The sequence below is a fragment of the Hippocampus guttulatus genome, chromosome 10 (assembly GCF_054856545.1).
Source record: "Hippocampus guttulatus isolate MCC_2025c chromosome 10, RoL_Hgut_1.0, whole genome shotgun sequence".
In the NCBI taxonomy this organism is placed as follows: domain Eukaryota; kingdom Metazoa; phylum Chordata; class Actinopteri; order Syngnathiformes; family Syngnathidae; genus Hippocampus; species Hippocampus guttulatus.
The window spans coordinates 7,849,359-7,874,972 of NC_141270.1; the positions used below are offsets into that span (position 1 = coordinate 7,849,359).

At 43.9% G+C, this 25,614-nt stretch overlaps 1 protein-coding gene across 20 annotated transcripts in view; it reads left to right on the plus strand.

Annotated features, from left to right (window-relative positions):
• The window catches only part of kcnma1a (potassium large conductance calcium-activated channel, subfamily M, alpha member 1a), a 141,269-nt gene that overhangs the window by 111,357 nt on the left and 4,298 nt on the right, over nt 1-25,614 (plus strand). For 7 of the 20 annotated variants that reach the window (XM_086122570.1, XM_086122571.1, XM_086122574.1 and 4 more), the window contains 11 exons: nt 3,058-3,151; nt 9,916-10,042; nt 11,334-11,558; nt 11,869-12,061; nt 15,849-15,962; nt 17,805-17,888; nt 19,233-19,363; nt 21,936-22,130; nt 22,366-22,484; nt 23,382-23,606; nt 25,192-25,220. In XM_086122570.1, coding sequence (XP_085978696.1) covers nt 3,058-3,151; nt 9,916-10,042; nt 11,334-11,558; nt 11,869-12,061; nt 15,849-15,962; nt 17,805-17,888; nt 19,233-19,363; nt 21,936-22,130; nt 22,366-22,484; nt 23,382-23,606; nt 25,192-25,220 — 1,536 coding nt within the window. Of the gene's footprint in view, nt 1-847; nt 1,196-3,057; nt 3,152-9,915; nt 10,043-11,333; nt 11,559-11,868; nt 12,062-15,848; nt 15,963-17,804; nt 17,889-19,232; nt 19,364-21,935; nt 22,131-22,365; nt 22,485-23,381; nt 23,607-25,191; nt 25,221-25,614 lie in introns of all 20 variants that reach the window. The other 13 variants (XM_086122573.1, XM_086122576.1, XM_086122577.1 and 10 more) reach the window with 4 other exon arrangements.

Below are 25,614 nucleotides of genomic sequence, written 5' to 3' on the forward strand. Positions count from 1 at the left end.
ATCCAGGAGCTATCGGTGGCGCCCCGTAAATCAAGGAGGCAGCTGACTGCTGGGATAAACGTCTGTTTATCGCCCAGGGCCACCCAAGCTTGCTCTGTCCTCCAAAAGGACCAACCAGCCACCCTCCCACCCAAGGCAGGAAAAGGCCTCTCCCGGCCGACTTTACAAGCACAGATATGACTCGTCTCGCTGCCTTGCTTTCCTGTGGAGAGCCTTGACCCCTTTAGTACATGCGATTGTCTGCTGAGTTGGTGACAATTTCTTGTCTTATGAAAAGCAAACAGGATGCCGCAGGACACACGGGAGGACAGACGCCGCGCACAATTCAAATCCAAAGTGGTCCCTTCCATGTATCGAATGCTTTTAAATGAGTCTTATCATAAATGATTAGTTTGCGGTGTCTAGGTTGAGATGACAAAACATCTGAAGGGATTTGACTGGCTTAAGCCAAGCTTGCGTTTCCCCTGCGCTTTTGTTCCAGCGAAGCCCTCGTAATTAATTCATGTTTGTCGCAAGTGCAAAGTAAATGTCGTCACTTGCGGGCAGATGAAAAGACGATATGGAACGTGAAATCACAAAGAAATGATCGAGCTTTTATTGTCTGCTTATTTTAGCTTTTAAAAAGTGTAATAAATATCCTGTACGTCAGCTAAGCCTCTTCTCATGCACAACATGCGCCTTGTCAGATATTCAAACGGTCTTTTTTTTTCCTTAGTCAATGACTTTTTTTCTTGAAATGCCAGATAAAACAATGTGATTAAATGAATAGATAATGTCAATGTATCCACTTATAATTGCTGATCCAAAAGCGTTTTCTTACACGTTTGTATTCTTCATTGTTTGACAGTCACGGATGGCGTTAGACCGTCTTTTCAAAACCGATCCGTTAAAACCAGCGGCTGCCCTTCCACTGCAATCACCTCAAACGCTTTCTCACCCAACGCCCTGCAAAGCAACCAGGACCCCTCGGTTAAGCCAGGCGCCTTCCACATCCCCCTTGTTAATAACCGTAAAGGAAGTCTGCTTCCCACGGGGCCGGCGCCTGCGGCTCGCCGTTCCAAACTGCGCCTCAGTATCTCGGTGCCAGAAGATGCCAGATCCTTGGCGGAGAGTCGGCTGAACCGGGCCCGCAGTCTGCCGGTGAAATACCGCTACCACCCCAGTAATGCCATGCTGCACAGTCACAGTAGCCACTGTAGGTTGCCCCCCCCCCCCCCCCCCCCCCTTAGCAGGATGCATCAGTCAGTAGTCTGCCTGTGCTCTTTGCTGCATGATGGTTCACTCCGCCTGGGCTGCTTCTCTTATCCTCCTCGCTTCTTTGTACGGAATTGCCTGAGCGTGCCGTCTTCGCAGTGAATCAGGCTGAGGGGTTGTGAGTAGCCCGGAGCTTGGAGACTGAGCTTTGGGTGTTGAAATACAATTGCCGTTACATTTTTCTACTTACTAGGGATGGGCAGTTGAAGAACTATTCTTGACTGTTTGGGATTTTTTTTAAATATTATTATTTATTTATTTATTTATTTATTTATTTTGCTTTTCTCACAGTAAAATAAATATTATGACAAAATTGTTTAGACTAAAGAAAACAACTGGATTGGCACAAAGGAAAGGGGGAAAACAAAAGTCTAGTCCGAATATGAACACAGGGGGGAGAGAGATAAAGAGAGAGAGAGAGTTGGGCTGGAGAAATAATAAAATACTAACTTTGCCCGGGTTGCAGGTTGCCAGTTCAGAATGGTCCAAGACATACTGTTTCAATCATCGTGCTTACCATCTGTGTTTCAACCCGTTTAGGCAGCAAACTAGTTGGGTCTGAATGAACTGCTCGGTGCTTCCAACTAGTGGAAATGTATTGCAACTGCACATTGTTGTTGATCCTGCCCATCCTTAGTATGTCCTCTAATGCTGATCTTGTTTTGTGTGATCCTGGCTGAAAGTAACGACACCACCTAGATGGTTAACAATTGAAAAGTTGATGTGGATTTAGCAGCAGCAGACGACACAAAATAATTAAAAATAGACCACTTTTAGACCATGAAGTCTGACACGTTGGGAAATTCCATCTGTTTGGAATCAGCAGGCTTTCTTTGTGTCCTCTGATTTGCGCTAATATCAGCCGGTTATTGATTTCTAACCCAAGGACGAATACAGATGTGCGGCGGTGCAGTAGGAAGAGTAACTTACAGTGTTGCGGAAGCTCTTAAATGCAGACAGTAGTGAAGATCAGACTAGGGCCAGGCCTGACCTCACTCCAGCTGCTCTTCCTTGTCCTTTCAATCTGGAAAACTCTTGCAAAGTGCTTACGACCAAAGTGTCAACCCCCCAAAATTGAATATTTAATCTTTCCCGGATCATTAATTCCCAAGCTAGTCCTGACCTTCGTCTGCTGGAGGGTTATTTGTCCTTACTAGCCACTTCTGACATGTCTAGCCCACTAATTCACGCCCCCACCACCCCCACCCTGTTAGCGTGTCCTTCATAAAGTGTGTGGAGTGTTCTCTTGGCATGGAGGTAGACCAGTAGAATAGCCATTTTTCTGCGCTAGAACTGGAATAATGGGCCAGACAGGCTCTTTCCCAAGAGTCCCAAAAAAGAAGCCACCATAAGGATCCATCTTTATAAGCTCTCTTTACTGTATCTCATTGTCATTGCTTTTGCCCACAATCCATTGACAATGACAATCTCTACCATTACATGGCAATTAATGGCGTAGGTAGGCGTGGTCATTCTGATGCAGACTGCTTGAGGTCCAAAGAAAACCCTGTGCATAAAGAATGCAGTATTGCAAAAAAACTGAAGGCCCTTTCGTCTCTTCGTCATGTTCAGGTCAATTGGTTTTTCTCCAAGGTTGTCTCCTGCCTTAAAGATTCCCCCATTACTAATAATCTATCTTGGTTTTCTTCGAGTTATTAATTTACCCTTTGTCTTCTGTTCACTTTTTGTTGCGTATGCTACGATTGAGTGTTGACGATTTATTTGTTTATTTTCATGTCAGGTCCAGCTCACTTCCCCATCCGTCTCTATCTCTGTTCTGACACTGTGTGCGTGTGTTTGCAGTCGAAGACGAGCATCCATCAACGCTCTCGCCCAAAAAAAAGCAGCGCAACGGAGGGATGCGGAACTCGCCCAACTGCTCTCCCAAAATGATGAGGTAAGAGACGCTTGCCTTCGCCTCACCGCCTTCAAACGGAGGAGGGAGACAGATGCACGGGAGTGGAGGGAGGGATGGAGAGACAGCAGACACTTCAGAGGTGATGCTGCTGACGGTGGGCGTTTGGGTGGCGGGGGGGGGGGGTAGAGGAGGAAGAAAAATGTGCCTTGATAGGCTGAGGCTGTTTAGGTTGGAACACTGTCAGCTGTTAATGACAGAGCTGAAATCATGTTTCTGTCACAAAAAGACGACAGCAAGGAGTCGTTTGAAATACACAAAGCCCCCCTCGGCTGCTTTTAAAGTCTCAACCGTCACCTCCTCCGGTCAGGTCTACATGTAATCCTTAAACAATGCTGACACTAATGACACCAGCGGCCAATCAGAAAGACCTGCATAGTTACTTTGCCCCGAGGCTACCTCTCTATTGTGGGAACCCCTTTGAGTTCTGTTTCTGGTACTTAACGGCCTTATGCGAGCTGTATTGCCACAATCAAATATGAATTCAAATATTACCTTCCTTTTATCCTGTCCTGTGCGATTAAATTTCTCTTAATTGATTTTGAAGGATAAAAGGGCTAAGGTATTCATGCTACAAGGCGGGGGTTAGCGGGATGACAGCGCGGAAAAACAGAGAGGCCCGCCGTGGCGAAGATTTAACAGGACAGGAACACACATAGCTACTATGCTGGCTGTGTCTTAATGAGGGTGAGGTGAGAGCTCTGTGGTTCAAGACATTTGACAAGTTGTCAGTATTTATCAAGTAAAAAGACTGGACAATCGAATGAGACCAAATACAAAGTCTTCATTTACAGGAACAATGCCTGAATCACTGTGACACGGTATGAATTCCCCCTCTACAAAGAAATAAACACAATTACAGCAGAACCTCGGTTTTCGATATGAATCTGTTCCAAAAGGTATGACTCAAACCAAATCCAATGAAATTCAAAGCAACATCACCCATAGGAAATAATGTAAATCCAATTAATCAGTTCCAGACACACAAAAATATTGTAACCCCTTTAGTTAAATTGCTGTAATTTGTAACTTTCCGTCGAGTTATACAAAAAGGACTCAACAGACGGCAAGGCATATTCCACAATGAAAGTTTCAATTGCGAGAGTCCGCACATTATGTGAAAACAAGAATTATTGCTCCCGCTTAAGTTCCCTTAAATTTCTGTTTGGACAAAGTTGTTTTGTAGGTCTTCCTCCCTTAGGCAGCATCCCTCGTACTGCATGGCAAATCTATATGTTTTATGGGTTTTTTTTGTTTTTTTTTTAAATCTAGCATACTTGTTGGCCTCCCCTCAGTTCTCCATTAAACGAGCACTTAATAAGCCGCCACACTTGCCAAAACCATTAGGCAAACACGAGTGGTAGCCTTCAGTCAGAGTATCGTTTGAGATGCCCTTGCTCAGAGGGAGAAGGCTGCTACAAAAACAAGTTGATCCTGGCGGCTTTCCAGCAAAAGTTTGTTTAGTTTGCCAAAATATCAGCACTCAACCCTTTCTTCCTCTTCCTCTTTGGCTTTAAAGATGGTCCCCTTTTGCCATCTAATATACGATACGCCTCTTGGCTTTGATCTCGCAGCGATAATCATTTGCGCAAGTTACTTTCTCAGTTTTGGAAGCGGCTTCAAAGCCACGTTAAAGTTTTCTCTGCTTTAGGGATGCTTCGGTGTTCTGAAGGCTCTCGGGTACTGCCATGACAGGTCCTCTGTTATAGGTGTAGATGTTTTCTCCGAGTCTTAGCCCACAGCACAACATCAAATTACCCATCGCAGCCCAAGCGCCCCCCCCCCCCCAAAACCCCCCTTTCCCACGGCTGCCCTTGTCAACATATAACAGCATTTATATTAAACAGTTGTGCTTTACAAGGTGGGTTTTTATGCACAATGAAAAGTGATTGTTTGAGGTAGCCGTAGGGATGCTTTATCCTACAAGCAAGGAAAGAGGAGGTGTGGCGAGGGGGGATGCGGCAAGAGAGCGAGCGTACATAGCGAGTATGGTTTTTACAGGACTCGCCGCCCAAAGGCCTTTGTAAATAAATAATGATCAACAGATTGGCTGTGGGCTTTTGAAAAGCACGCCTTTGTCAGTTTGCATGATGGGGAGAATTTTCAAAGCGCGAGGCTGCCTTCGCAGTCTGCCAGGGAGGCATTGGGGGAACGGCAAACCCATCCCCAGTTTGTGACTGCAGAGTGTTGCACTGGAATAAATCAACTGTTTGAAATACTTGCTGAAGAACGGAGGGAGGGGAAGACACTGCGGGGGGGGGGGGGGGCACACATACTATTAAGGAAATACTTGTCCTATATAAATTCTTCTCTCCTGAAATAATGTATTGTCCAGCGAGGCAAACGCAATCAAAATCGATTCATTGCCAAAAGATTTATTTCCGAGGGCAAAAACAATTTGAACTAAAATGATAGCATGCGCCTCCAAAACTAGATCATGTAATCTTAATTTGGGTCATAGGGTTTGATCATACGACAGGTGAATCAGATTTACAACTCAGTCCGGATCCTGAAACTTGTCTTTACTGTCATTTGAAAGTGAATAGATAGGACTGTCTAGATCCGCAGCAAACCGTCAAATGGTCGCCTAAACTAAAACAATCTGGATCCAAATACATTTTTTAAATTGACCAGACATCTCCTTCAAAATATATCTAAATCCATAAAATCCTATTTTGTGCAGCCATTTGTCAAAAATGAAATTGAGTAACTTCAACATACATTTGTGTGTGTGTGTGTGTGTGTGTGTGTGTGTGTGTGTGTGTGTGCGTTTGTAAAAGTCTGTTATTGTGACCAGAATCAATCTGGGTATAATCTGGGATTAAAAATCAAAGTGATCTTTAGACCTAAAAATGGAACATGAAACTGTAAACACTTTTTTAATCTGAAAACAAAACATGAAATTTAAGCAATTGACAATACAAAAAAACCCCACAACATAAACATTCAAACAGACTGTATACCACATTAATATCAAGCACTTTCCATTATTCCTTTTCAAACCAAAAAAAAATCTACCTTAAAACTTTCATGAGTTTCAAAAAAACTAAACAAATCATAAGAACCCTTTATTTCATTTTTCCTCAATTTAGTTACCACCCCCAGCCCCCGCCAAAAAAGAAAACAACTTTCAGCCAAATTTAAAGTCAAAATGTATGGATGAGTAAATCTCCGCTCTCATATTTTTCGACATGAATTCATTTGCGTTGACCTGGCCGTGTCACTTATATATTTTTTCCCAGCAGCCTCTCCCCATGTGTCACCTCGCTAACGAGGTGCGCATTGTCACCGCCGCATTAACGCCGTCTTCGCAAACCTTTGTGACGGGGCCGTGAGTGACGCCGCACATCCGAATCGCAAAAAAAAACCCAGTGTCATCTGGAACCGATATCCCCTGGGCGTGGCACCCCTGTCTGCTCTGCCTGAGCCCGGGGGAAGGTTCAAGCTGAGGCAGGGAGAAGGCAGAGGGGAGGATGAGGAGGTGTGTGGCGTCGGTGACAGGCTGCCAGTCACAGCGCTGACAGCTGGGTGAAAGATAGCTGTCTTGACACACAGGAAGAGAGCGAGCGAAGAGAAGGGGAGGCGGAGGCATGCGCCAGTCAGCCCCAGTGAGGAGGCGAGCGATGCCGAGCAGATTGAAGTGACGGTGGCGCCCGCGTCGGAGGTTGATTGGCGCAATACGCGGCTCCGAATGAAAGATTCGGGCTGAGTGTAAAAACTGTCAGTGTTATTATCACCTGCACTAACTGATAGAGGGAAGCAGAGAGGCGGGTGGCTAATTGACAGCTTGTTTTTTTTTTTTCTTTCTCTGCCAATTTTCAGCAAGGCAAATGTAGATTGAAAGAAAGTCTCGCCATCAAAGCCTTGTTTGTGAATGACAGTGCCGAGTGATGATTTGAGAGAGAGATGTTTGTCAAATTCCTGAGCTGTTTCCCCCTATATCGTTCAAATTTATAACTTCACGTCTCCATTCAGTTCAATATATATAGATGACTCTGACTTCAGCCTGAAATATACATGATCAAATATTGATCGTATTTCGGAGATTTCATCCCTAACTCGGAGCCGATGCACACATGCACGGCAACTTAATTTTATACACACACCACTAGTAGTGAAACTGGATCTTATTTGAGTAGCGAGGCACAATTTAAAAAAAAAAGTTAAAGATGTGAACTTTAGTTGCATACTGTAAATGGGGAAAAGGCGTGCCATTTGGTGTAGACTCAGAAAGAACAAAAAATGGCAACCCAGTTGTACAAATTGAAATCTTAAGGTAGAGGATTACTTTGGTATTATTAGTATTCGTTGTTAACATCCTGCAAATAGTGAAAATCTGCGATTAACTGATGCCCAGCCCCAAAAGGGTTTAGAATTTCTGATAGATGCTACAAGATGGTGGCAAAGCAATATGTGAAGCTCCTCAAATAAAATTCAAACTTCAACATAGTTCCTTGGTGCGAAAACACTGCAAAATGGTGCCAAAGGTATTTCTTGTATATTTGATTAAAATTTGGCCCAAGTACTAATTACATTAATTTTCCAGCAAAAACCAGGAGAGGTTCCACAAGGATCCTAGGAAACACTGTTTGCAATCGTTTCTTTTTTAAATTGCTTGTTGTTTTTTGTCGTTTTACATTTTTAGGCAAATTTGAGGACCTTGGATGACACTGCAGACCATTTTTAGATTTGAATATCCTCTGACAAATCCGACTTATAAAATTCCTGCACAAGGGTTATTAATTTAACACAGCCAAAATGGCTTGAAAATGAACAAAACATAACTAAATGACACAAAATCTTCCTTGACAGGCTTCCAAGAGTTAAACGTAAACTAAAATCTTAATTCAAAATGTTTAACTAAAACTTAAATACCCAGAATTTTTAAAAAGTACCGTTAAAAAAACAAAACAAAACAAAAAAAAAAACATTAAAAGCCCAAAGCACAGAACTGCGCTGTGTGTTTCTGCTCTATATCCCGAGTCAGTGTTGTGGATCAAAATGTCTGTATTGCCTTTGTAGCAACTGCGAGAAGACGTCTTGTAGAATAAGCGCAAGAACAGGAGCGGCGTTAAAGCCGGACTGACAGGAACCCTTTCATGGTCAGTGTTACACTGGATAAAACTCAACGCCCCACCGCTGTGGATTAGCCCGCTTGCTTGTGACACGCTGCTGAAACATTCATGGCCGTCAGTTGGGGAGGCGGAATGTGATTGGGCAAACGCTTGAAATATTTAAAGTGGGAGCCTGTTGGCACCTTTTACTGTTTGCACGGCGTAGCGTCAGGAGCTGGAAAAAGAGGCTAAAAGCTGGTAATTGGCGCTGTGTTGTGTGGCGTGTCTGTCTGTAACGTTCAAGTCTTGCCGCTCTTCTCGCTGCCGCTGCGAGCGAGCGCCTGCCTGCGCCTTTGAGCTTCCTGATGACTTGACATCAAGGACCAGAAGTAGAAATTGCAATTCCCTCAGAAATTGCGTGTCTGCGCCGAGAAAACGCTGTCGCTGAGGCAGAATGGCGGCAAAAGAAGAACCTAACGCTGATTAATAGATCACAGCATATCATAGCGATTCCCCAAATGCCTCGCAAGTATGCACCCAAGGGGTTTTAAGCAGCATAGGGAATTACATGGAAGTCCATCCGACTGAATGCTTATGCAATGTGAATGACGTAAGATTGTAACATTTTGTGTGCTCTACTTTTCAAACGATTTGGTTTTTGCTGGGGTTTTTTTTGTTTGTTTTTTTGGGGGTCCAAAATTTGTCCAAATTTGAATCCATCTACTTGGTTTTAATAATAAAAGCTTTTATTAACAACTCTATAACCCTCCCGGTCTGCTCACCAACACGCAGACAACATCGGCATAACACAGCCTGTCAAAAGTCGGACCTTCAAATTAAAAGCCGACAGGATAATAACAAGGTTTCACCACACTTTCTTTGCCGACATGTTTGTTTATTTACCACTTGCGCCTAACAAGCAAGCACAGAATAGTTTGAGTGCTAAATAACACACAGTGGGGCAAAAAAAGTGTGGTGAATCTAATCTCTTTGTCATGCTTTTGTTTTGAAGTTGTGAGATTTGACAGGAGGGTGTTAAGCCAGTTTTTATTTTGGCTTTATTGCCTTGACTTTATAAAAGCTTGCACTGTGGAATGCACCCACTGTTGAACTGTTTTTACACAACACAGCGGAAAGCTCTAAGTTTTGGATTTGATTTTAAAAAAAAAAGACTACATGACAGAATTCAAGAAAGAATTTGTTGCAAAGAATGAAAATGGCTTCTTTCCCTCCCATTATCCACCAAACTCCAGGCATCAAACATCTTCAATAAGTGTGTGTTAAATGTTCATTTAATCTGTCAATATTTTGGGGCGTGTAGATTCCAGACTCTAGAACGGATTGATTGAATGTGTAGTCATTCCTCTGGGAAGTATTGCTTTGGTTTTTCTGTGTGATTCAATTTTAGTCAGACTTTGTGGAATGGATTAATCACATAAAAACAAGATCCCACTTACTCAAAGTTGCAAAAATAAACACATCAAAGTTAGCTTCAACTCTTGCTATGCCTTAGCTGCAGCTTTATTTTCCACAATCTCCACTTTACTGCAAATCCAGAGGTACAGGAGGCCCTCGTTTTCCTTCACTATTTGAATAAACATTTTAAATGCCTAAAAGCTTCGGTGTAAATGTTTCAGTTTCCACGCAATCTTCAGAATGGTCTTGCATGAAGCTATTGTTGTTGTTTTGCAGTCGACACGATCCTCTTCTCATACCTGGTAATGAACAAATGGAAAACATGGATATGAATGTGAAGAGGTATGACTCCACCGGAATGTTTCACTGGTGCCCGTCAAAAGACATCGAAAAAGTCATTCTGGTGAGTGAAGCGCAGTTTTACCACTACATGCTGTTTAAAATAATAAAATGAATTGCCTCATATACAAAATATTAGAGAAACTAAAAGTAAGTATACTCCGGAGTTTCCCCCCCACACTTGTGACATCATCCAATCACATACTAATATGTCCTGACATTTCTTTCTCTGCCTCTCTGCTTCAAGGTGAGTTTATGGTTTTCTTTCTATACATCCGCATCTAGGTTTAAGTGAACAGCGTTGCGGTCGTCCCGCGCATGCGTTTGCTGCGACGTCTTTGCAACTGGGCAGTTTGCAAGCGTTTAGGTGGACCCGTAAATCATTTGTGCCGTCACAAAGGCCACAACACAACATTCATTCCGATGCGACAAGCTGCATTTTTGCCACACATTCACCGTGAGATGGTATTTATTGTCAGGGGGCCTGTCTTTAGAGTGATTGTTGCCCAATTAAAAGAATGAATTACAATTCTATTTGACGAAACACGAGCCAAACATTTAATGATTATTGAAGAAAACATTTCCTCACCTACAGTGGAATAGAGGCCATCCCCGGTGCGTCATTCAACCAAATAAATGTTGGGGGCCGCTTACTGCTTTTGCCTAAATTGTTGTCCTTCCCACCTCGTTTTTATGACTTGCACGTCTACGCATTTTTCAGGCAGGTGCATCTATCGTATGTGACGGTGCGGAAACATAAGTAGTCAACAGTTAATTCCGCCGCCAAGTGTGATGCTTTATTGATGGGAACCAAGACAAAATGGTGACATACATTTGGGAGTGAGATTCCCCGTCAGACGCAAGCCTGTTTTGCTTCAAACTTACACTGTAAAGAATCGCCTCCTCTCGAATCAACTCCTGACTGGAAATGCCTCACACTTTCTGCAGTTAAATAAATGCTACGGGAATAGTACCTTTGCTATCTCAAACATTTTTCTTTTTTTATCCTTCAAAATCCTTGATTTTACTATTGTTAATAGTTGAATAAAGCAGTAGACTTTTTTTTTTAAATCACGTGACTTATTTTCCCCACAACTCGTCTGCTTTTAGTCAGCCTGCGTCACATCTACCCAACTTGCCTAAAGTCTTACAAACTGCGTTCATCAGCAACTGACTCCGAGTCAGCTGCTCTTGGTCATCAAGCAGAATATGACATTTTATGGATTAGTGATAATCAAACTCTTACATTGATGATTAACTTCTACTTTTCCCATTCACAGCTCATGTAACAGGTAGCTCAACCCCTCATTATTTTTTTTTTCTGTGCTCTTTCCCCATCCCTCTTGTGTCTGCAGACTCGGAGTGAAGCCTCCATGACGGTATTGAGCGGCCATGTGGTGGTCTGTATATTTGGGGATGTCACGTCCGCTTTAGTGGGGCTGCGAAACTTGGTGATGCCTTTAAGAGCCAGCAACTTCCATTATCATGAACTCAAGCCCATCGTTTTTGTGGGCTCACTGGACTACCTGCGGCGAGAGTGGGAGACGCTACACAACTTCCCCAAGGTCTCCATATTGCCCGTGAGTGTACACCGCTGTTCCAGTTGGAGCAGTAGCTTCTTTATGCTACGTTCACTGCGGTTTAACTGAAGGATTGTTCTGTGACAAGATCCAGAAGAGCTAGAAAGGTTTGATGTGACGGATGATGCAAGCAAGTCTTCAGTGCGGTCCTTTTAGTTCATTCCTCCAAAACGCAGCCACATCCATGAAATGTTTTTTCACTTCAAAATGGTGCTAGCGAGTTCACCGCAGCGAAACACCACTGTTCACTTCTTCAATTTGTTTCCCTCTCTCTCTCTCTCTCCCTCTGTGTTGCCGCCTCACCCCAAAGGGTACGCCATTAAGTCGGGCAGATTTAAGGGCTGTCAACATCAACCTCTGCGACATGTGCGTAATACTGTCAGCCAATCAGAACAATATCGAGGATGCCTCGCTGCAGGATAAAGAATGCATCTTGGCGTCACTCAACATCAAGTCTATGCAGTTTGATGACAGCATCGGGGTCTTGCAGGCTAATTCCCAAGGTAAGGAGCGTCCTCTCAGACTCTGTCTGTGCTGGTGGCCCAAGGGGACAGATTGTGGAAGGAAGGGGAGTCAAATATTTTTAAAAATGAGGACTTGGGCAGGATGGAAGATAGCAATCACCACGACTGTATTTTCATGCACTTTCTAAGAATCAAAATTAGGAGGAAGATCCATTGTACTTAAAACGCAATCCTGGGGAACACCTTGACTACCTGAGATTTTGGACATTCACGCTAGCTCAGTCAAGTGCACCAACCTACAGGACGATGTAAAATTGTCTCACTGAAATGGTGCACAGTGCTCCGGAGTGAATTTGTGAGTGGAATCTATAAATTGGCTGTACGAAAGATGCTTTGGAAGAGTGTTTACGCTGCATCATTTTCTAATAATTCCAGTCTTGTTCGCTGGTAATTACAAGCTGCTCAACCTCCCTGCTAATTTAATGATATCAACATGCTGGTGTCATTTTTGATGTTGTTGTTTCCCCATGTCTGGCGCTTCGTCTGGAACAGATTGTAGATGTTCGCGATCCGGGCCTCCCATCAGGCCTCATCAGCATTAAGCGGCGAGTACAAATCACCGCGCGGCGCGACTCAGCTGCCGCCCATTAGTTACGACCAAACAGTGACGACTTCCTGAATGGATGGCGCGGCTTCAAGCCTGGTCAATGCCATCCCCGCGCATAATCCACACTTTATGATTAGCTTCAAAGACGGCACGGCTCAAGATCGAGACTATTTAGTGCTACGGTTGTTAGTACAAATCAAAACGGAAGGGTTTTAGTGCCGAGCACTAGCGCATGTTTTAGGAGAATGCCAATGCTGTTATTCCTGCAGCCTTGAGTGACTGATGCCCTGTCGATGGCCGTGCGGCTGAGCAACAATAAGAGGAAGTAAATCAGCGTGGGGACCGCTCTGGGGAGCACTCTTCACGGGAAGCTACCCCAGTATGGAAAACCCAGTTGCCCATGTCTTCTCCCAGGGTCGATGGATGGGGCCCATTGTCATCAGTAATTGGGTCTGATATCAAACACTCATTTCGGTGAAAAATACTTCACTTTAGAGAACACTACCGCAGTGCACTCATGCATACATCAGGAAATACACACATACCCAGACGCTTGTGTTGTATCACAGTAACGCCTTGGGGGGGTTCCTTCCTCCCAGCGACGCTCCCATTCACGCGCCGTCTGCGGAATTGAAAACAAGAAGGCACAAATGAATAAGTAAACAAGCGCTTTCCTGGGGGAGAGCTTCTCACGCCGACTGTAGCTTGTAGTCAACCGCAGAGCATCGCCGTGCCTGGGGGGCTACAGGGATAAGGGGTGGGGGCTACGTAACCCAGATCTCACTTGACTGTTGCAACATGCCGAACACTTGAAGGCAGCGCCAGCCTCGAGGAGATAGTTGTGTGTATTAAAAACGCAATCGTTTCACAGACAGGTAGGCAGGTGGATACTGTGAAGCTGGAATTTTTGTGGGTCTAGCGATTTTTCACTCAATGGGGTAGTACGATGTTGCCTTTCAAGTTAGCTAGCGATTTTTCACTCAATGGGGTAGTACGATGTTGCCTTTCAAGTTAGCTTTCTTGCTGCTGCTCTATTTCACATAGACAGTTAAACAGAATTAGTTGAATGCCATTGCAGGAATCTGAATGTTTCACATCACAGACTCAACTCTCCCAACTTTGTGTTGACAGCAATTTTTAGACACACCAAACAATGGTACTGATTATGCTCGGCAAACGTCTTACAATACAAATTCATTTTTTGGGCGATAATGAGGCGTCATTCTGCCAATTTTTGCTTTTGCTTTGCCTTGCAAGGGCAAACTTGAGATGTGAGTGCTGTACGGTGGCAGTGAACTCAACTCTCTTCACAGTAAGCAGCAGTTTGGCCATTAGTGAAGAATTCTTCAAAAACTATGCCTCAAGTTCTTTATTAATGCCTCTCCCAGTTGAAATGCACTGTCAAGCCAACCGTAAAAGCCGAAGAGTTTTAGCCTATTTGTCAATCACATACTGTCTATAAAACACCTTTGGCGTGCTAGCTTAATGCTAACACAAATGGGAAAACCAAAAGATGATTTTAGAAACACGTGATTTGAGTTACGGGAGTCATGGAACAAATGTAATTCGTATTTCAAGACACGACTGTAATAACAACCTTCGCTGGGATTCTGTTTGAAAGGCAATGGGTGGCTTGTTGCCTTCATGCAACTTGAGTGTCAATGCATAGTGTGACAGATACTGCACAGCATAGAAGGAATCTCTGTTGTTCCAGCTCACCGTCTCGAAGTCTTGAAGAGGTTTGTAACTGCTTTTAAAAGCAGCAGCAGTATCAGGCTTCATGTTGTCTTCCCCCCCCCCCCCCCCCCCCCCCCCCGCTGACAATGACTTGTTGCGGTAGTCAGCAGGGCGCCAGCTGCATAGTCTTCAAAACGAAATTTTAAAAAAGTTCACTCCAGAATAGGGATAACATCATCCTTTTGTCCTTAATGGCCTGGATTGTCAATTGAAGTGCAAGAATTGGAATAACAAGATTACGCCATGCTGCACTGACGACGATGTGGGTCTTTTTCTCTTTTGCAGTGTAAGCGTCTCATTGAGTGTCTTGACAGGGAAGACACACACAGTGCTAAAATGGTGACCTGAATGTATTGTATACTTCCTGGCTTAGTAGCATTTTGCTGTAGTCAGCACTGACTGATGGATGTCAAAACACAGCTGATGTATTATACATCTTACATTAGCAATTTAAGGTGTTTACTTGTCACTTTGAGGGACTGTAAAAATGTGAAGTCATGCGGATTCGCATTGCTGTCACTTGCCGTTGCGATCCACGCCATTTTCCATAAAAGGTTTTCCGGTATCCACTCCGCCAACTTTTATTGTAACAAAATGAGGGGCATGTAAAATTGATGCCGGGCTGCTGATGGAGGGCCACGAATGCTAAATATGTCCTAACTGACCTCTAAAAGCACTGTGGCCATACCGCTGCGCTTTTTTAGGTTGTTGTCAGCTTCTGCCACTTCCTCCGTGTCATCGTCGCTACATTTGAAAGACGCCAAACAACCTCATGCGGACTTAGCTGACATGCACTATGCGCAATGCTGTCAATATTCCCATCTATGTTTTATGATGTTTGTTCTCCAGTGGAATCTCCAAAGTCGATGTGATGTTGGATGTCAAGTCATTCTAATTTTCTCCCCCCCACAGCAAAATAATGTCAAATCAAATAAAATCAGGTGCATTACAATTCATTCGCTAAAACCACAATGAGCTTGCTTATTTTTCCTCATGGAAAATGAATGTCTTTCTTATTGCATGCTTTGTCAAAATCAAAGTTGAACTTTAATGCCTCTCCCAGATGAAATGTACTGTCAAACTAACCTTCAAACCAGGAGAGCTTTTTAGCCTTTTTTATCAACCACATACTGTCTAGAAAACACCTTTGACGTGCTAGCTTAATGTTAACATAAATGGTAAACGCACACACACACAAACTGTAAACATAAAAAATATATACCGTATATACCTGTAAAAATCTAAATATTCAACCAAAAAAATATCTAATTTCATCTGACGAAAGTACACTAGCTTAACACTAACAGCTATTATGACGCGTCTAACAGAAATTAACACAGATATTGTGATCATCAAAACTTAACTGGGTTGTCTCTATTTTTGAGGTGTAATTATCCACAAAATCTCTTTAAACTCCAAATTTCGTCACCTTTTGAGTTGACTCCTCGCTGACCTTTTCCAATCATGTTTTGGCATGGTTAGGTTTCACGCCTCCTGGAATGGACAGGTCATCTCCAGACAGCAGTCCAGTACATGGCTTCGTGCGTCAGGCTTCCGTCACTACCGGATCCAACATCCCCATCATCACGGAATTAGGTAAACCTCACACCCCCAGTGCGAATGCCAACAAATCATTATCGCTGTCCAACAAAAAGCATGTAAGTCCAATTTTTGTGCGTTATTTTCTTTTTATTTGAAACACGGCAACCAATGTTTCAGTTGTGTTTTGGATAAAAATGAAACCATGAACATTTGGAGTTACAGTACGTGTTTTTCATTGGACAGCGACATATGTAAAAGTGATTGGCAAACACTTTGCTCGTCGACTGCTCGATAGTTAAATGCAAAATGTAAACATTGTCATGAGCACAGAATGAGTGTCCTCAAACTAAACAGGTGACTTTTTCAATGTTAATTCAGTTGTTTTAATCCCTCGGCTTATCCGTATTGGTATAAAGTGAAATGTGTTTTATTTTCTTACCTCGTTATAACTTCCATTTCCTGTTATATTGTCATCATCACATTTTTTTCTTCATTTTCCCTTCTATGGTGGCAAACACAAGACATTGTTCTGCTACCAAAAGTTCCAACTCACGATCAAATGGAATTTGGGTTCACTTCTGTGTTGTGGTTTGCTTTGCCTATCACCAATTTGTGTACATGTCAATTGTCAACTGTTGCAGTGCTAATTTAACTGTACGGACTAACTCTACCGTGAGTGATTCAGACGCATTTTTTTTTCCATGGAGCGCTACCACATCCTCTGCAATTTGTCCACTAATGCACAAGAGCAACTCAGCCTGACGGGAGGGAAGTAAAGGGGGGTGTAAGAAAGAGAACGAAAAGGGGGTGAAAACTGCCTTGGTTGCAAAATGGGCCCATTTATTAATAACAATGGCAGTGGCTGTATTCCCACTGGTGCTGGGGACTCATGAAACTTTCAGATCTCCGAGGGGTCTTGGGAAGCACCAGAGACTGCCTGCTATGTCTCCCCTGACCCAATTAGGGAGCAATGGTGCATGAGAGAGAGCAAGCTAAGAGAAGGCTAGCAAGGAAAAAGGGAGTTGTACCTTATGTTACTTGTAACCGGGGCCAGCCATTACCTGCAGAGAGGTTCTCCCATTTGAGCGCACACGTGATGGCCAGAGCGCCGTTCTGTCCGTGTCAGCACCTCCCACTCTCCTGCACCTCCCGCACGCCAGACGCTTTCATATGGTGAAACGTAGCATCGCCCCTCAGGTAATGAAGAAGGTAAACCTTCAGGAAAATACACTTTATTAGGTACACTTGCACTATCGAATAAGCTCAGGTAATGACTGCTAGAAGTACCGCGCTCGAACAAATCTAATCGCAGTTCAGTTCATCTGGGCTCAAAATTCAAGTAACGAGTGTTAAAATAGACGTCGAACTTTGACTTCAAAAACCTGACACAGTGATGAATGCGCAGAGCAATATTAGCATGCGTGGGAGGCAAGTTACTTCACATTAGGTCTTAATGTAGCTCAATTTCTGGCAGAACTAATTAATGTTTTATGGGCATCGTCCATTTTGGGGGGGTTTTTTTGTCCTTCGGCTGGTAGACAACAGCAGTTGACTGGTGACCAGGCCATTTATTTATTTCTCACGTAATGGCTTAGCATGATGTCTGCTAGCCAGAAGCTGATCTGTGGTGTTCTTGCCCATAAACGAACTTGTGAACATGTCTCCACCATGTGCAGACAAAGTAGGGCCTTGTGTAGCCCTTTCACTGCCTTGAATCAGTGTTCGCCCCTCAACAGTTCTTAAATCCAAGCTGCTTTATATTCGGACGCAGGCCGGCCATTAGCGAGACGACTGCTGGTGTCGGAGACAGCAAGATGCCTTTAATGTCGTCGTTGTGAAAAGTGCTTCAATAACGACGCCATCTCTCCCCTCTCTGCACTGCCTCGTCACCATTAGATAAGCCGGGCAAACCGCTGCCATCGCTTTCACTCAGTCAGGAAAAAAAAAGTGGGACCAACATACAAATGATAACAGAGCTGGGTAAGATGAGCCTTTGTCCTCCGCTACCCGTCTGCCCGTCCCTCCGTCCGTCCGTCCCCTCGCTCCGCCGCCCCGCTCATCATCAGCTTGTCTTGATTTATCTGGCTGCAGTCAAGGCCCACGCTGCTCCCATGGCTTCACTTTGAACACATTCTTATTCTTCCTTCTTGTTGAAATTGACTGTCTTGTTTGGCGGCTTTCTTTTTAATGATTTTTTTCTCCTTTTGTTTATTTATTTATTTATTTTATCCCGCCCTCCAGTTGCGTTTGCAGAGTAGTATCGCTCAGGCCTTTGATCATGTTCACTCTGTCCTTGTGGCTGTTTTCATAGCAACACCTCCCATCCCTCATCCTCCACACACACACACACACACACGTCCAACCCCCCCACCAGTTCACGTCTTTGGCCCAGGCCTGTTTGCATCAGCCTCTCGTCTCTTTGACTGACATCCCCAGCACTCAGGGAGCCTGCAAAGAAATCAGATTTCAAACTAAAAACTAAACTCAAGCTCAAACCGTCTTCTTTAGCTGTTGTGTGATGCTTGTTTTTAGACTCTCCACGCATTGCAGGTATTGAACCACTGTACAGGGGAGAAAACCGATGACTTGTTTGCTTCAATTATTGTTATTATTGTTGTCTGGAGTGTGATGACAACGTTCATTTTCAGGGTTCAGGTAAATATATGAAGGGGTGATGATGTGACGGAACATCTATCGGCTCAAGGAAACTCGCATGACATTCACTGTGCATGGATTTTGGATGTTATAAAGGCCATTGTTGAAGTCTCATTTTTAAAAACTGTAATTAGGAATTATTGGCAGTTGTATTGTTGTTTTTCATTTTATCCTTATGCTAAAATTGTGTTTTTGCTCTAAATCACATGTTAGCACAATATTCTTGCACAGTGGACTTCTACAATGGTTACGACGTCAGGCAAATAATGTTACTTGTTGATTTTATTTTCTTAATTTATGGTTTGTGTGACATGCACCCTGCATGAGATATTGTGTGGAATTTAGAGTTTAAATGTTTTACCACTTATGCGTTGAGTGATAAAGACAGTGAAATTACAGTATCCGTGGATGATACTGTGTATGTTTGATAGATTTATATTTGATATAAATTGGAAAATCACACATTATCATGCCTTTATAGGGTATTTTATTATAACTTCTACATTATTGCTTTATTTGTTGAATGGGTGGAAGATAGCACATGATTCGGCCTACGTTGAAACATGTGTTGTCCATTTAGATTTTCTGCCCAATAAAAGGCTGAAAAAGGTCACAGAAAAAAAAAAACTGCATGTCAATGCTAACTCTGCTGCTTTTGCGTCCTCCCAGTGAACGACTCGAATGTTCAGTTCCTGGACCAAGACGACGATGATGACCCAGACACGGAGCTGTACCTCACACAGCCTTTTGCCTGTGGCACCGCCTTCGCCGTCAGCGTTCTCGACTCCCTGATGAGCGCCGTGAGTCCAACCTCCGCCGCGCACACTCGTCCTGTTTAATTAAATGCCCCCCACAAAAATGCATTACTGCCGACCGCATCCCGCCTACATTGTTGTTTTTTATTTATTGATTTTTGTGTTTATCGTGATATTGTTTTTCTCAGTAGATTAAGAACCGTAATGCCCTCACATTTGGCTAAGCAGAGCCTCTGCTATCAGTGTACTTTTCCGCCATTTTGGAAATGCTCGGTGGACAGTAAGACATCAACAAAATCAGCACACTTATGCACACTTTTGGCCACAGCTCATTTGCCGACATTCCTAAGTAGACGTGTGTACCCCCCAAAAAATGGGAGAAAAAAAAAACACTTTAACAAAGCCCCGTCTCTAAAAGGCACATACAGTATGTTACACACAGACACTTCAATGCCTGTAGTATATTCTATGTTTTTGGGGTTTTTTACCTGCAGGTTTTATGCTCAAATACCTATGCAGTGTGTTAAAAAAAGAAGTTTGGTGTGTTTATGTGAACTTTCTACCACTATCGCAGATTTTCGCCGATTGTGGGTGGGTATGGAAAGTACCCCCGGAATGAACGGGGGCTCACCGTAGATGAGCTGAAGCCGAAAACCCTGCAGTAACTGACTGAAACTTTTTTGGATGTTGCATATGTTTGTGTTATAAGCAAAGGAATTCATGAGGAGACTATTTTCTGTTTGGAAAGGTGAGAAGACGTTCCTGTGCTTTTTGAGCTCCAGGTTTCAGCGCTTGTACCAAAAAAGCAGAAGCGGGTAAATGAAATGGTACTGGTACATTGATCCGACACGTCTGCCAGCTTTACTGACATCAAAGCCAGATAGTTGGCACGGCTCCACATTTTGAAGTAGTCTGAATTCAACTTAGTCTTTTAATGAAGTAAGGATGGAATGTTAGTGTAATGACGCTGACACCAGCTCCACTTTAACGGGCCTGGTGAACGCTCTTTCATCTCTTGACAATGCCACCACCGCATCAAATATCAGGGGAAAAAAAGGAAGAGGCAAGAAGGAGAGAAAATATAACCTTCAACACCTCGTTTTTTGTTTTTTTTCTCAGTCATGGCCAAGTGTATTTGTCCGCTCGGTGCCGTGATGGCTTCATTCCAGCAGCTCGCTTTGTGAGCGAGGGGTTAGAGAAGCTGTGCGGAGGCGAGCCGAGGGAGCCGAGTGGGCATCAGCTGTAGCGTGGCGGCGGTCAGAGGTGAAGGCGGCTAATGGACAGTGCTCATCCATCATGAGGCTCCGCAGGCCTGTCAGGGGCCCGCCGAGAGGAGCTGCCACTCTCGGCTTCGCCTGCCGACTGACACCAACTGTCTTTGCACGCTGCCAAAAGCAGCACGTGATCGGCTTGACGGACGGGAGACACTGACGCCCACAGAGTGCAGTCAAGTCCCATGTTTGTGAAGGGAAAGTGCTGTTGGACTCAACCACAGCAATCCCTACACCACAATACAGTTTTTTTTGTGTTGTTTTTTTGTCTTTACCTCACAGACTTCGTATCGGTCTGTCGTGGTGAAGGAGCTGAGCCAAAAGCTCTCAATTTACCATTCGATCTACGTTCGAAACCCTCACCTTTCTTCACGAGCTATGGGTTATGACCGAAAGAACGAGATCCCGGATCCAAGCGGCCAGAATGAGTTTTCTCTGCAGGGTGTCCGAGCTCTCCCTGAGAGATAAGGTGAGAAGCTCGGGCATCTGAGAGGGGCTCAGAGTCGAGTGGCTTCTCTTCCATGTCAAGAGGAGGCAAATGAGGTGGCTCGGGCATCTGATTAGGATGCCTCCTGGACGCCTCCCTGGTGAGGTGTGGGTTATGACCGAAAGAACGAGATCCCGGATCCAAGCGGCCGGAATGAGTTTTCTCTGCAGGGTGTCCGAGCTCTCCCTTAGGGATAAGGTGAGAAACTCGGTCATCTGGGAGGGGCTCAAAGTCGAGCCGCTTCTCTTTCATGTCGAGAGGAGCCAGATGAGGTGGCTCAGGCATCTGATTAGGATGCCTCCCTGGTGAGGTCCACCGGCAGGAGGCCCCGGGGACGACCCAGGACACGCCGGAAAGACTTATCTCACCCAGCTGGCGTGGGAACGCCTCAGGATTCCCCAGGAAGAGCTGGAACAAGTGGCTGGGGAGAGGGAAGCCTGGGCTTCCCCGCTAAAGCTGCTGACCCTGTGAACTGACCCCGTATAAGCGGTAGAGAATGCATGGATGTTTTTACCTCAGTGATTGAGGTTATGAATGGTGTAAGATTATATGGTCACGGACCAACAGAATGCCTGCTCTTGCTTCCCCAGTAATTTTCCTTTTGATTGATTCATATCTATGGTCTACAAGTGTTTTTAACTACATATTTACCGTATATAATAGTCACTTAGTGACTACAGTGTGTTTATACTTAGAAATTTGGGTTACGTCTTGCTCCTGTAAATGAAGGGCCCCCTCTATATAAAATATCTGAAGGGGTGGGAAATGACCTCAAAAGAGGTCTAGATACGAGTCTGCAGTTTTAATCTATCCTGTTGGTTCAATGTCAAAATGTGGAACTTCTCCCTGTTCTCCCCAGACGTACTTCAATGACAACATCCTCACACTGATCAGGACGCTGGTCACCGGAGGAGCCACGCCGGAGTTGGAGGCCCTTTTGGCCGAGGAAAATGCCCTGCGAGGAGGCTACAGCACGCCGCAGACGCTGGCCAACAGAGACAGGTGTCGCGTCGCCCAGCTCGCTCTCTACGATGGGCCCTTCGCTGACTTGGGGGTAAGAGGATGTTTAAGCAGAGATGACACATTTTGACACGAGCCCGGCAGCACATATTTCGACGCCTCCGCTCGTCGCCGTTCTTAATCCGATGTGAAGAACAGCGATCACGCAAAGCAGTCCCTAGTGGGCGCCGAGCGCTTTTCTACACGAATGATCGTATTTATGTTCTAAACATGATGTCGTATGGTGTGACTTCTCGAACGCGCACCCATGTGTCTTGTGTTGTCACCAGGACGGCGGCTGCTATGGGGATTTGTTCTGCAAAGCGCTGAAGACATACAACATGCTGTGTTTTGGCATCTACAGATTGAGAGATGCCCATCTCAGTTCACCAAGCCAGTGTACAAAACGGTAAAGTATCTGCATTTAACATTTCGATGATGGAATTGATTGGTTCCAGTGTTCAATGCGCCCCCACTCGTCCAAACATGGTATTCTAATCAATATTGTGTTTGTGAAAAATCAAGCATAAAAATCCAGGTGTTTTTAGCTGAGGGGCGGCCATTTTGCCGCATACTGTTGACTGAAAATGACATCACAGTAGTGATGGGCTCAGCTTGAGAATGTCACATGACCAAACCCCGAAAAGAGATGAGCCATGACTGTTGTTACCCAAGCCGTTAGGTCGGGGGTGTCAAACTCATTTTTGTCGAGGGCCACATTATAGTTATGGTTTCCCTTGGAAGGCCGTTATGATGGTGAATTTTGTGAAACCATATAAATGTTTAATCACCTCCACATATTGATGGATAAATAGTTTCAATTCAGAAGTCAAGAATAATGACTTGTTTAAACATTGTTTACATGAATGTAATAAAGGGTTTGGTAATGGGAAAATGCTTGCAGTATCATATGTTATTATGGATTAAATATGACTATTTAAAATTTTGGTTCAGACTGTAACAAGCATCATGGAACTGCTCGATTTGCTTTCGCTGGCCACATAAAATGATGCGGCGGGCCAGATCTGGCTCCCGGGCCTTGACTTTGACACCAGTGCCTTAGGCACTGCAATGTCATTTTCAGTAAGTGGAAAAATGGTCGCTCCCTCAGATGTATAAAACCGGGTGGACTTTGCTGAAATCCTATTCGACAAACTAGACCTGTCACAAACAATGATAGACTCCAGCTTTTCGAAGACCCTCACTGAGATAGGACTTAGAAAACGCAGTGCGCGCCATTGCTATTCTTGCTGTTTGTTAACCATGTTGCCGACGTTCCTGACTGCGCTCCATGTCGCCCGCGCAGATACGTGATCACCAACCCACCGTACGAGTTCGAGCTGGTGCCCACAGACTTGATCTTCTGCCTCATGCAGTTCGACCACAACGCGGGCCAGTCTCGGACCAGCTTGTCCCACTCGTCCCACTCCTCTCATTCCTCCAGCAAGAAGAGCTCGTCCGTCCACTCGGTCCCAGCCTCCAACCGGCAAAACCGCAGCAGTAAAACCCGGGAAGCCCGAGACAAACAGAAGTACGTGCGCTCAGCGTCGTGTGTCCGACGCATGCAAGCTTTGTGTTTTCTATGTGCGGTTTATCCGTATTCTCGGTGTGTTTGTGTGTGTATGTTGTGAGTTTTTGGGCGTGTTGTGTTCTGCTTCCTTGCTTCTGCTTTTCTTCCATATTCATCTTCACTGTGTCATTACAACAACACATCAACTCTCTGGAATGCATGTAGACAAATTGCTGAGTCACTTTTCAACAATCTAAAAAATGACTTGTCCGGCAACTTGTGGTTGGACAATAGCCTAAAAGTGCAAAACTACACACACACATTAATGGTACTGTAGTTTGATATTGGCGTACCTGCCGTATCAATGTCTTGTCCTATTGGGCCCAATGAGTACAAATGAAAAGATCGTGATAATTTGGTGTACTCCCCACAAAATGTAATGCCCCATCCAAATTTATTTATTTTTTTGTCACACAAACGAGGAAATATTCATCATTCTACAATTAAACATTTAAACAATTAAAACATGCCCTTTCAGTAATTGCCACATGTATCAAAACAAGTTAATGCCGATAAAATATGAAAACATCAAAACACTCGACTGGCGTCAGTGCTAGTGGGGACCGCTGTGTGTAGTTGACATCCAGTGTTACTCACTGTGTCTACACCGCGGTTACTTTGCGAGGATTTGGCTGATTTCTACTTGACAGAATGTTCAGAATTGATACAAGATTCATTCAGGGAAAAAATAAAATAGAAACACTACTTTGGGTATTGCAGTAAATGTCATCCCCCATGAGCTGTGTTTGTCATTTTGTCGTTCGCGGTGCATCTGCTTCACTGCATGTCAGCAGGCACTTCTTCCTGTTGTTATAAGAGATTATAAGAGTTTGACCACTATGTTGCCCTTTATATTTTTAAAATTTACAACCAAGGGACCATTAGGGCCACATTGAAAAGAACATTTTAATTGAAATTTTCTTCTTATTTCTTTTAGGCAAAGTGCGATTTATTTACACATTCATTCATTTATTTAGGGGAAAAAATGTCTTATTTTTTGGAAACAAAATATTACATTTTAGTATAAGATACAATCATTTTTGGGGAATAAAGTCTGATGTTTTTCCAAATAAACAGTTGTTTATTTCCGAAAACAATCCCTTAAACCATCTCTATCAAAAAAGCAACATTAAAGATTGAAGTTGAAAATATACCACAAGGAGCGGTTCGAGTCGAAAATTGTCTTTAGAAAGTTGTCTTGGTTTAATATGTTTGAATATATTTATAGTTATATATTTGTTAATTTAAAAATATTTTTAATCATCGTATTTTTCTCCAAACGTAATTCACAAAAAAAAAAGTCACATATTTGGGGTTTTTGTTTTTCTTTTTAGTGTGGCCCTAGGAAAGAGCACCAATGAAGTACAGTTGTGAAAAGCATGCAGATGAGTCAATCATATTGTCCCAAAATAAGTGTAGTCATTTATCAGCCCTTAAAGTGAACATGTATGATGTTTGACTTTAGTGGTCTGTCCCTTGTGTACTTGCTATGCAGACTGTAAATACTTCCGTACTCACAGTAGATTACTCGCCTCTCTCTCTGAAGTGCAACAAGGATGAATAGAATGGGCCCAGGTATGCAAGTTAACGATTCTGCATGACTTGGCAACCTTGACGTTCGATCATAACCGCGTCCTCTGCGGACGTCGTTATGATGCGGGGGGAATTTGCTTTGATTTACGACCTTCACTTAGAAACATGCCTCACCTTTCAGTTTCGCTTGAAAGCAAACACCGCTGCCGCTCCTTCCTCCTCCCGCCCCTCCTCTTCCTCACCGCCCGAGCCCATCGCTGCCATGCATGACGTTGACAACCTTTCTTTCTTTGTGTTTTTTTGTTTTTGTTCTTCTCTGAACCCTCCCTGCTGTCGTGGCTTTGTTGCGCCATCTATCTTTATCATTTCCTTTCAACTTTGAGATGCTTTGCAATGTGTGAGAGGGCCGTGTGTTTGCGCATCTCTCCCTCCTGGT